Here is a 12,149-nt window from a genome sequence, read left to right on the forward strand (position 1 = left end):
TATATCATTAAACATGTACGTTAACTTACCCCTTTAACAGTGGCGTAGACTGGGACGGATATATCATTAAACATGTACGTTAACTTACCCCTTTAACAGTGGCGTAGACTGGGACGGATATATCATTAAACATGTACGTTAACTTACCCCTTTAACAGTGGCGTAGACTAGGACGGATATATCATTAAACATGCACATGAGCTTACCCCTTTAACAGTGGCGTAGACTGGGACGGATATATCATTAAACATGTACATGAACTTACCCCTTTAACAGTGGCGTAGACTGGGACGGATATATCATTAAACATTCAGATTAACTTACCCCTTTAACAGTGGCGTAGACTGGGACGGATATATCATTAAACATACACTTACCCCTTTAACAGTGGCGTAGACTGGGACGGATATATCATTAAACATACACTTACCCCTTTAACAGTGGCGTAGACTGGGACGGATATATCCTGGTAGCTGGTGGACTCGTGCATGGGCCGCGGACACGGCGGCGGGGACAGTTCCTCCTCCACTGATTGTTGGAGTCCGTCGTCTGCCACCTGGGGTGCGGAGAGAATATGGTTTAGGTGAATGAGTCTTATTATATACTGGGAGAGCTCTTTTTGAGGATTTTGTTAGTACTTTTAAAAGAACTAAAAATCGCGCACGCGGCGACGTCGCGATTTCTGCGCACGCTGCTCATGATAAAGTCCTATTTGTGGTTATATACGTGAGAGCAAACTGTGATTTTTAGTTAATTAAGTATGTATCACGACAGTTATTACAAAAATATACTTTTAAATTTTGAGCATTTATGACGTGAGTTTGATAAATTAAAGAGTCATCGCTGAGGGTGGGTAAACAGACGTGGTAGCTTGTCTTGATTTGCATATTTCATTTGTTAGACAAAGTAGACTACATTCCTTGACTGACACTGTGATCATGAAGATCACATTCAATCAATGTTAAAATCAAGAGCTTATTCGTAAAACACTGACGTTTGATTACCAATTCGCTTGGTATTAAACGATAAACAGTACATTACCATCGTCAAAACGTAGACAAAATTCAATAAGCTTTACAATAAAACATTACCTGATAAATCTTAGCCTCCCAACTAGGGAACCGATGTAGCGGCGGGGTGGGGGGCCGCGGTTGCTCCGAGGTGGAACTGTCGCCGGTGGAGGACCCGCCGCGGCTGTTGCCCTGCACTATCACGTTCACGTTGCCTTGCCACGCCGGGGTGCGCTCTGGAACGAAATATATGTAGTTTTATGAAGATTGGTTCTGAAAGTTCGCTTTAACTAGAGCCCGGGCTATACTTTTTCTTTCATGGTATAAGCCGGTGAATAAGCAGACGGATCACCTGATGGTAAGTAATCGTCGCCGCCCGAAACAACAGAGGTGTTACAAGTGCGTTGCCAGCCTTTTGGTTAGGGATTTTAGGGTTGTTGGGAAATTGGGAAAGCAATTGGGCCTCTATTAACCTCGGTTTTCTGTGAGGTATCACTCCGGTCGAGCTACATGGCTCTACCACACTTGCGGTCCGAATTTTAACGTCAAGGAATATAGAGAAAGAATAATACCTAATTGGAACTGTTAACCTACATTTTGTTGGCTGTACTCTAATTTTGTCAATAAAATACTTAGGTAAAAATGTGAGAAGAAATGTCAAAATTAATTACAACATATCAATATAAGTACATACCTCTGCTGGGTGTATAAATCTCAGCGTAGTCGTGCGTGGTGTCACCGTCAGTTGAAGTATTAGGCGTTGTCGGTAGCACCACTAAGTTCTCTACGGCCGCCTGGAATTCGAATTAAAATATAATTAATACACAATATTTGTTTTTATTTTTATCAATTCAATCTGAAAACTTAATCTATAAAAACTTTACATGGTGAGATAAATCCTTACATAGTGGGATTAATTTTTTATGCCGTTAAATAATAAGTTTGAGATATTTTTGAGAGGAAAAATCATCCAATGGCTTCTTTGGCCTTTGGCGAAAGGGGGTGTCAGACTCTTACTGACTAAAAACCACCCCGTTCCTACTCCTGCTTTTCGAGCTGGAGCCCCGGTAAACTCGCTAGGTAGTCCGCACTAAACTAAGAAACAGCTGCGCCAATAACCTGAATCTATGACAAGATTATTTTTTGTATAGAGAAGCCATACATATCGTCACGCCTTTAATCCCCGAAGGGGTAGGCAGAGGTGCACATTACGGCACGTAAGGCCACTGTACAATGCACACCCACTTTTCACAATTTATGTTGTAAGTCCCATGTAATAGGTGGTGAGCCTATTGCCATATACCGGGCACATTTCCAGACTCCGTGCTACCACTGAGAAATTTTCGAAACACCGAAAAAAGCCCAGTAATATACAGAAGCCACTTACCGCTAAATCATCAGCCAATAAGCTGGCAGTAGTCTTTTCATCCATAGTCCTATTCATGGTGTTCAGGCCGGGAGGGTTGGCAGCATTGACGGTATTCGCTATGTTGGTAGTACCGATGGACAGGTTCCGTCTGTGTCGCACCGGCGTACTGTAGTGGGGCTCCGATGAATTTATTGGTAACTGTGGAGTTTGAAAATGGAATTGAGTTTTATTTTCTTTTTTTTTGAGCCTAGTATTTGGCTTGTGAGAATTTGGATAGTTTGGTAAACATTACGACATTTAAAGCATGTAAAACATTTAAGGCTTTTCCCTAGCATTTTTTTTATTTTATTTTATACCTGATTTATAATTGTATATTTTACATAAAATTGTTTATTAGATAGTAAGTATAATTTTAATACCTGTAGTTACAACAGCTGAATATATTCAGATTTCTTTGCCTTTCATTATTTTATCAAATGTAAATGATTGGAGGTAATAAAAGATAAGGGAAATAGTTGTGAAACATCTAAAATTGTGCGAGAAATAAAAACTTTAATGTAGCCTTGCATAGTGACAGTTAGCAAATTAATTTAATATTCATGTTCATAGAAACAAAAGTAATGGAAATGATCTTTTGGAAATAAACTGACAGCACAATGAACTTAAAATATTCATATTTACAGCTAAAGAAAAAAAAAGTAGAAGATAATAATGGAGTGGATTTTTAATTTGATATTCTCTTGTTTTTTCTACATCTTTAAACCTTTAATAATTAAACTCATCACTCTTTTACCGCCATACTCAGAGTCATTTAAAGATTACTTAACCCAGTCCTTAGCAATTGTATTCAGAACAAAATCGTTACTAAGGAATAGTTTATGTAATCATTAAATGTCTCTGAGTACAGCCGCAACTTACACCAAGACATCACAATAAAGACAAATATACACATAAAAAAGTCTGTTCTCATAAGACATTTTAATATAACAGTGCAACAATAAAAAAATAATAAGAATAACATCAGCGGTGATTGGTCGCAAACTAAAGATGGCTAGCGCCCTACAGGCAACATAGAACTACCTGGGGACCCTCTAGGCTCTCTGAGCGTCGACGATTTGAGGCCAATAGACTGGATGTGGCTCGGGGTGAACCGTCATCTGTTCGCACCTCAAGCGATAGGCTCGCTCGAGTTGGTAAAAACTGGAGAAGTTTTAAGTTATGTATTTTGTGTCAATAATTGTACTAGCTATATGGGAGGATTTAAATTGGGTTAAATATTCTATTGTAATTTATAGAAAGGAGTTTTTAGCTAAGTTGGAATACTTTTAGAGGCAATATTTTTGATGCCAAATCGAAATGTGAATTTGTGTAACGGAGCATAGTTTTCATGTCAAATAGAACTTTTTGTAGTTATATGGTAGTGAGATAGTACCTAGTCAGAATAAATTAAATTATTCTATGTAACTCTGCCATTGGGCTAGTCGACAAAACTTTTTTTTCTGAAGAATGTAATGAATAAAGCTTCAAGCCTCATGTAACATTTACTAAGCTTAATTAGTTTGTAAAGCTTTAGTATAATAGTGAAATGTATCATGACCAGTTCAGAACATTCTGTTAATGAAAATAACTACTGTGTGTAGTAACATAGTGTAACTACATTATGTTATGAAATCGCCATACTCAGAGTTATTTAAAAGTTACTTATCCCAGTCCTTAGCAATTGTTTATGTAACAAAATCGTTACTAAGGAATAGTTTAACTTATCATTATATGGCTCTGAGTGCAGTTGTTAATCATTTATATCCTACTAATGTATTAGCAGTTAAAATATATCAATTAATAATGATTAGTAGGTAAATACCACAATTTAGAACCAATAAAATATATAATAATATGAGACACAAGTAACATCACTCTGAAAAGCTATTAAAAAAGATTAGTTTCAAAGATTTTAATGATAGCCTATACTTACAGTGCAATTCCGACTACCCGAAGCCGCTATATGGTTCCGGAGTAACTCAAGTTGCTGGTTACAGCGGTCGTTCTGTTCCCTAAGCAGTTGGTTCTGTTGTTCCAGCTCCCGCAACTTGTTGGTCACCCACTCCTTGATGCGGGCTGCCTTCGCTTCCACCTGCTTCGCGTCCTGGAGTCTTAGCTGCTTCTGTCAACAGGATGCTTCAGTTGTAGCAATATGTTGTTTTTATTGCTTAGTAGTAAGGTAATGATATTATTATGAAAGAGAGAGGATATATAAATATTATGATAAATTATTCAGACCCCACAGACAAACCGTTACAATGGTTTTGTGTGATTAACCATCATACTCAGAGTAATTTAATGGTGACTTCACCAAGTCGTTAACAATTGTTTTCAGAACTAAGGAATAATTCAAGTAACCATTAAATGTCAGTGAGTACAGCATTTTGAATGTAGTAATTATTATACATTATGTTTTATTTGTAGTAAATAAGTTAAAATATAAAAGACATTCCTTTCTCTTTGCTTTTGGTAATTTGTTTGGTAAGAATAATAGAAACAAAGATATTGAATCAACTTCATGTATCCAGTATGGGATTAAACAGAAAGATCATAACAGTATTGTAATGGTACTTATTGAACTCTACAATAATAGCCATGTAATTTACAAATTGACTATCTACGTTTTAGTAAAATAATAAACTAAATTGTAATTTATTTAAATGTCTATCAGTAAAATCAAAGTTTAAATTGTATTAAACAAAAACTTGCACTGTTTTATCGTAACTGCAACATAAATATACGTTTAACATTATTTAAAACAAAATTATGAGCTACTTAACATAAAACAATTCCAATAAACTTACATTATCTAAGTTAAAAATCTTAATAGAACGTTATAACTGTAAAAAAGTCAAAACTAATCATAAAATTAACTGAAAAGCTTATTATAAATTCTAGAATGTAACCTAAATCTTAGTCGAAGGTAGTTCAAATAAAGTTATTCATATCAGAACGAGTTTTAATCTCTATTTACCTGCATTTTGCTTTGTATTAGCACTTTCTAAGTTCATAGTTTTTGTCACAACATTTTACCGATTGAGAAACACTTAAACTATTTAATTGTGAGCACAAAAGAAAGTTTGTATCCATTATATTGGAATAACATCATAATAACACACTGTTTTATTCATTATTTTAGTTATTTACGAAAAATAAATATGTTGTAAAGTAAACATTGAACTTGAGCTTTGTGTTTTACGTCACAATGACGTTCCGTTTCGTTTCTGAGTTCAAACTCTGTGGTTACGTTTGGTTTCTCTTTGATTCTACTTGGAAAACCGGTTATGACGACACGGCTTTTTTTTTGGAAACGTTCATAACTTTTGTTGAAATATTTAATTTTAAAAAGAACCTTGTAGGTACGCAAATCTAAGTTAAAAATGTATTAACTTTCGTTATAATGTAATTCGGAAATATTTTAGAGCTTTCAGATTAAAATAATACAATACTACATTTACAATTCAAGTTTCATTACGTACACGAATATTTTAAACGAGCACGCAAAGCCTGTTTAAAATTAAAAAGGTTAAGTTTTATTTTCCTTCAAAATAATATTTAATAATTATTAATGTAAAAGTCATACCTGTTCTTCAATTTGGCCTTCTAGCCGCGTAATGGCTCGGGGTGCACCATCAGTGCCCGCTGGCCAATCGCACAGCCGCTGCTCCATGGCGCGGACCTGTAACAAAAGGAAACAATAGGTATTATTAAAGATGTATCTATTTTTTATCATTGCATTACGATTTATTGGTGTTGTTCTGAGTTAATTTGTTTTTAGTTTGGACTTAATAAATAGTAAATAAACGTCCAAATGAAAAACCGCAGCCCAAAATAGTCTGCAATACAAGCAGCTTATGTTTAAGCTGTCGTAATAAAACCGACCGCACATACCGCAATAGGGCCGGGACAAAATCAAGAGATTTAAAACCAAGCCACGATGTTGCAACTGCTGTGTTGGGATAGTTAAGTATCAAAACATTGTGGTTACTAGTTTGAAGTGAGGCTAACCGCATTATACGGGTTAGTATTTTTAGTAGGATAATGTTGCACATCTTGGTGGACTAGATTTAAATTTTATTGATGTTTTATTAAAACATCTTTTAATTAAGTGACAACTAGAAAACCTACACTTACTTAAGATCTTTAATTTGTATCAAGTCTTTGTTATTTCAACTCTACCATATCCCCATATTTGTTTTCACATTCCCTAACAAAGAATCACAAATCCAATCAAAATGAAACAAATATTGATACTATCAATTCAAACAATGTAGAACTGGTTTTGTTTGTATTAATAAAATGTATAGGAAACACGCGCATTCGGGCATGTTGAGTAGATTAATCCAATCACGAAGTGGGGATTAACAAGTATTACTTTGAATTGAAACAACAGTTATCCGATGCGGATAGGATTACCGTCACTTCAACCTTATTTGACTTGCTACCGATATGGATATTGATCAGGATCCGGAAATAAGCTTTCTGCTTTGCCAAGAAGCTTTCAATGTTAATGGAATGAAATTAGCGAAGCATCTTAGAGCTTATTACGTCACCGCTCTCGAGCAAATAAATCAATAGGAAACGAAATCTATCAAAGCTAGTTTTATTTTTTTTTACAAAAGTATACTTTATTTCTTTGGTATAAAGAGGAATACTTGTTGACCGCCTACATTTTTTTGAAGCTACTAAAGTACTAGGAATGTCTACATCGAAATCTAAGACCTGAATATAAAGCCTTTTGCATACTTAGACATTATGTGAAACATTTGAGCATAATACTGAATAATAAGTACTTAAAGAGCATATGCAGGTCGTATGGTCTATATGTAGATAGTTAGTACTCTCAAAATCATTGAACCATATTAGTAAGCAGCATTCCATTGGCTTCACGTCTCATTCGACACTGAATCATCGAAGTAACTACACTTCATAGTCTATAGTTCCTTACCCCTTTATAACCAAACACATTAGCATTGTATACCTACATGGACATTAGTATGAGTCTGGAAAAGTCTTTTGTAGCCCTAACGTCAGTATTTTATGATTGCCGGCAAGTAGGTGATTGTACACCATTTCCGCTGTTATAAAACACGACGTGAGACGATTTTTACTACTCGCCCTAAAAAGTAAATTAGTTTTTTGACCCCGATACACACGATTTTTTTTTTGTTCTGATGCGCTTTTGGTGCAATTTTATCACAGAAACTGTAAGTTTCGAGTACATAACATCTAGTTCTATACATTATTCGTGCCTAGTATTACAATAGGCGTTTGAAGAACAAAGAAAGGTGAATCGTCGGGTGAAGGATACACCCAGGAATAGCTCGCATTAATCACAAATGCTATAATTTGCCTGACTCACGACAAGAGGGGACGCTACGAGTATCGGGAACTTTCTAAATCGGGTAACACTCAGACAGGCGGCACGATGAAAAATAAGCAATAGTTAGCACTTGTTTGGAAAGATAATTGCAAGTGACGATGAATATGTTTTATCAAAATAAGCAATGTAAAAATACAGTAGTTATAGTCCCAGCAGGCAGGATTTTTATATTGTGTAATGGTCAAAGGCATAGTAGTGAAATAAAAATTGAATGGGTGCAAACATACGTTTAGTTCATTGCTACGCGCTGTCTAATTAAACTTGGCAGCGATTAATTGTACGCTACAAACTTCCTTGTTTATTCAGCATCAACCAGTAGTTAATTTTGTAATGACTGTTAGGAAACTCCTAATAAAAAGGAGGTGTTTAAAATTAGTGTTAATTGCTGTGTATTAACATTTTTGTCATTGCATTTATTGTACCAACAATAAATAAATATACCTAATATTTTCTATTTTGAGCGTTAAAATAAGTTCGATGTCACCACTCGAGATTTATGGTTCAAAATAAATAAGCTGCTGAACGCATCGGTAAGCGCCACCGGATGTACTGGAAACGGTTATTTATTTATTTTTATAATTATAATTATGCGGCGACAAATTCATTCTGCCTACTGCCTGTATTAACCTCGTATATTTCGTCTATAAAGTTCAGGTAAGACGCTAGTATATTATTATTATTTAGGTGTCTAGAGACCTTTGATTTAAGCTAGTTATCTAAGTGAGTGCTAGCAGTTATTAGTTTTCGTAAATTGGACATAAATTGAATAAATTTCCGATAGGATGTCATTGCTAACTTGCGCAAATTATGATCGAGAATATAAATTGCCATCAGGACACGACAGGATTTAGATAGTTATTTATTAGATTATAAATTACTAGCGGACCCGACAGACGTTGTCCTGTCTACACGTCTTTAATTTGAAAATTTGTCGGATCCAATGTAAAACATTCCAAAATCAACAACTATGTACTAATAAATTAAAAATAATTAAAAATACATTTTCCAGTGGACCAAATTGTGAATCTAAACCATTCTCAGATCCCTTGAACACACACAAAAAATTTCATTAAAATCGGTCCAGTCGTTTAAGAGAAGTTCAGTGACATACACACTTACAGAAGAATTATATATATAAAGATTGGTAGTAACTTTCTAGGTAGACTACTTCTCCCTAGAATTTATGATAGTTAAAATTTTAAAAAGTCTTTTCTCTCTCGATCCTAATACCAATTAGCTATGTACGGATATAAGAATTATTGGTCCAGTAGTCACATAACCATTTACTAAGATACATCTAACACCCCAATAGATATCTAACATCTCAAAGCTTATCGTTGCTCATAAACAGCCACTCGAGCAACTAGCAATAGACAATGATTGACGATAGAGTAACGTTTTTTTCTTCACTACCGCAATCAATCGGTACTTACGTAGGTAGCTCTGACGCGATCCATTTGGATCCAAGAATAGATCAAAAGTTGTCTCAAATACTTGGATACGTATCGTAATCGGTTTCAACTCGGATGTGAGACATCCGAACTTCTTCGTATTTGAATTTGGAAGCTAAGTGGGTGGCTGGTTTTATTTTACAATGAAAATGTTTATTTTTTTTATCTGTGCTGTGTTATGGCGGGTTAAGTCAGCTGTTCATGAATTGACGATGAAAGAAAAAAATGTTTCAAATTAAGTTGTAGAGATTTTTAAACAATCAGGATTTTTTTTAAGTGTGAATAAGACGATTCAACCAACTAAACGTCTAGAATAATACACCTGATAACATAGGTATTTTCAAGAATATAAGCGAGTAAATATTTTTTTCCCCAATCTAACAACATAGGACGCCTTACAGACGTGTAGAAAATCTAAGCAAACATTTGTTTCACTAAAGTTAAATGGAAGTAGCTAAATAGATTCTAGATTGGTTTAACAAGTTCAACTTGTACGGAGCTTCTGAAACTAGATCTAATCTAACTTTGTTACTTTACATTTTCTTGGATAAGTAGGTACATTTTTTCTGCGAATAGTAGGTAACTCTGTAAAAGAACCTAGGTACATTTAAATGTTTCTAAGTTGTATACCTACCTATGCAGTACTCAATTTGTGGATAGTGCTATGGGTTAGGCACACACAAATAATGTACCTACTTTATTTTGAAACACTAGTTTACAAGTTTTCATTATGTTAGGTACCTACCTACTGTTTACTTTACCAATTTTTAAAATGGAAACAAAACTATATTTGATATGTTTTTTTTTATGGTATAAGCCGGTAAACGAGCAGACGAATCACCTGATGATAAAATTTAATTTCACGCGGGCAAAGCTACGGGCGGAAAGCTAGTAGGTACCTAAATAAGTTAAAAAGGGATTACTTAATATTAACTTTTAAAGACAAGCATTCACCGTATATAAACTTAACACAATATAAACCGTATCTAAATACATACAAAGTCTAACTTTAAATGGTCGTTGGTTAGTTACATTTTATTACAAGTTTGAAGACTTGCCAACCGTGAAAGTGGATTGGTCCCTCTTCAATTCCTGAATTTGGACAATCTGTCTCTGATTGGCATTTAGGATAAATACATTTAATTCGGTTTGAACAGTTTAGGATTGTATTTGCAAAGGGAAATGTGAACTTTGAGGTTAGGTTGGGTTATGTTGACATCGTTAAAGTTAATAATTTAATTAGGTGCTAGCTACTTGCCGGCGATTTTTCATTCAAGAATAAAGAGAAATGGATTGGAATCCGTTATTAATTTCGACTATACCAAAATTAAATCTATACTATACTAATATTATAAAGCTAAAGAGTTTCTTTGTTTGTTTGAACGCGCTAATCTCAGGAACCACTGGTCTGATTTGAATAATTATTTTTGTGTTGGATAGCGAATTTATCGAGGAAGGTTATAGGCTATAAATCATCACGCCACGATCAATAGGAACTGAGCAGTGCGGGTGAAACCGCGCGGAAGTAGCTAGTTAATTTATAAAACTACGCGAAATGTCACAAAACAGTGCCAATCTTTTCTTATTTTTATACTTATTCCCATTTACTTATATAAAAAAATATCTTTCCTTTCTGTAGCACCTACACCCGGCTCTATTGTTAAGGCAGGTCATAAATTAGCATTAAGTTACCTTACTTAAGCACAGAGTACCTACGTGGGTAAGATCCTAGGGCCAAGTTTATAATGCCAAGATATTTGGAAGAAGAGCAACCACGGAATATTGAATTAAATAGGTATGTTATGAGAATGTGTACAATGATAAGGTATTCGCATTTGTAGATAAAGATACAATCACACAGATAAATAAAATAATAATAATAAATCCGCTTTGGTTTATCACTACAGAATTCCAATTTATTCGAATCTATGATCATACTCATACCTTTTTTTACTAAACTTTTTAGGGGAGAAATCATCCTATGACTTCTCCCGCCATGGGCGAGGCGAGAAGGAGTATCAGACTCTTACCTACTGACTAAAAAACTTATTAAGTACTACTGCTTTTCCAGCCAGAGTCCCAGTAACCTGCTAGGCAGTCCGCAGCTCCGGGTATGGACGGCAATAGGATTGATTAGAAGATTTCAATAAAAAAAATATATTACCTATACATAATTATATGGAACGTTTTGTTTCAAAATGGCTACTATCTCCAGCAATATAACCCACTGACAGATAGTCTATTGAGAACTTAATAAACACCCCTAATGGTAAAGTAAACTTAACAAAAACACGTTGCCCTACACACTTCCTCTCACATCTAGGGTGCGTTTACAATAACCGATAGTAAAACTCATCCCTAAATAGAGGGTGTCTACATATCTACATAAAATGTTAGAATAGGTTCACTCAAACTTGTGTGGTTCTTTCTTTAAAAGAACACTACAGAATAATCTTGTACGGTTTTCTCATTTTATTTTACTTTGGACTTTGTAAAGAGAGACTCATCTCTGAATTTCTTACCAAAGTACTCACGAAAGGAGTTACCGGGACTCATCTAGCTAGCAGTAATAAGTTTTGGAACTATATAAAAGGGATAATTTATAGTGCATTTACAAAATTAAATTATCATTTTTCGACCACTTTAAATACAAAAACAACATAAAAGAATTAATTATTATACTAATGTCTATGGTCAGTAGCAGTACGAAGATCGTCGCGGAATGCTGCTCATGAATATGAGCCTCTAGTATGTCTTGAAACTAGTCGAGGTACTCGTCAAACAGTTACGTGAGTAAGCCAGTAACATAGGTAATGATTAGTTCGTTTAGTCCACCCTCGAGACCCTCGGCCCTCGATAATTTATGTTTCTGTGTCAATAACATAATGATTCGTTTA

The 12,149-nt window shown here is 34.8% G+C and overlaps 1 protein-coding gene across 21 annotated transcripts in view; it reads right to left on the minus strand.

Annotated features, from left to right (window-relative positions):
• Positions 1–12,149, minus strand: part of LOC118267395 (uncharacterized protein CG43867) — a 254,836-nt gene that overhangs the window by 26,531 nt on the left and 216,156 nt on the right. For 16 of the 21 annotated variants that reach the window (XM_050694188.1, XM_050694181.1, XM_050694186.1 and 13 more), the window contains 7 exons: positions 6,002–6,097; positions 4,352–4,540; positions 3,460–3,579; positions 2,398–2,577; positions 1,705–1,804; positions 1,092–1,246; positions 431–556 (listed from right to left, as the gene is read on the minus strand). In XM_050694188.1, the coding sequence (XP_050550145.1) occupies positions 431–556; positions 1,092–1,246; positions 1,705–1,804; positions 2,398–2,577; positions 3,460–3,579; positions 4,352–4,540; positions 6,002–6,097 (966 nt within the window). Of the gene's footprint in view, positions 1–430; positions 557–1,091; positions 1,247–1,704; positions 1,805–2,397; positions 2,578–3,459; positions 3,580–4,351; positions 4,541–5,392; positions 5,580–6,001; positions 6,098–12,149 lie in introns of those variants that run through there. The other 5 variants (XM_050694178.1, XM_050694199.1, XM_050694198.1 and 2 more) reach the window with 3 other exon arrangements.

This window comes from Spodoptera frugiperda, chromosome 6 (assembly GCF_023101765.2).
Source record: "Spodoptera frugiperda isolate SF20-4 chromosome 6, AGI-APGP_CSIRO_Sfru_2.0, whole genome shotgun sequence".
Classification (NCBI taxonomy): Eukaryota; Metazoa; Arthropoda; class Insecta; order Lepidoptera; family Noctuidae; genus Spodoptera; species Spodoptera frugiperda.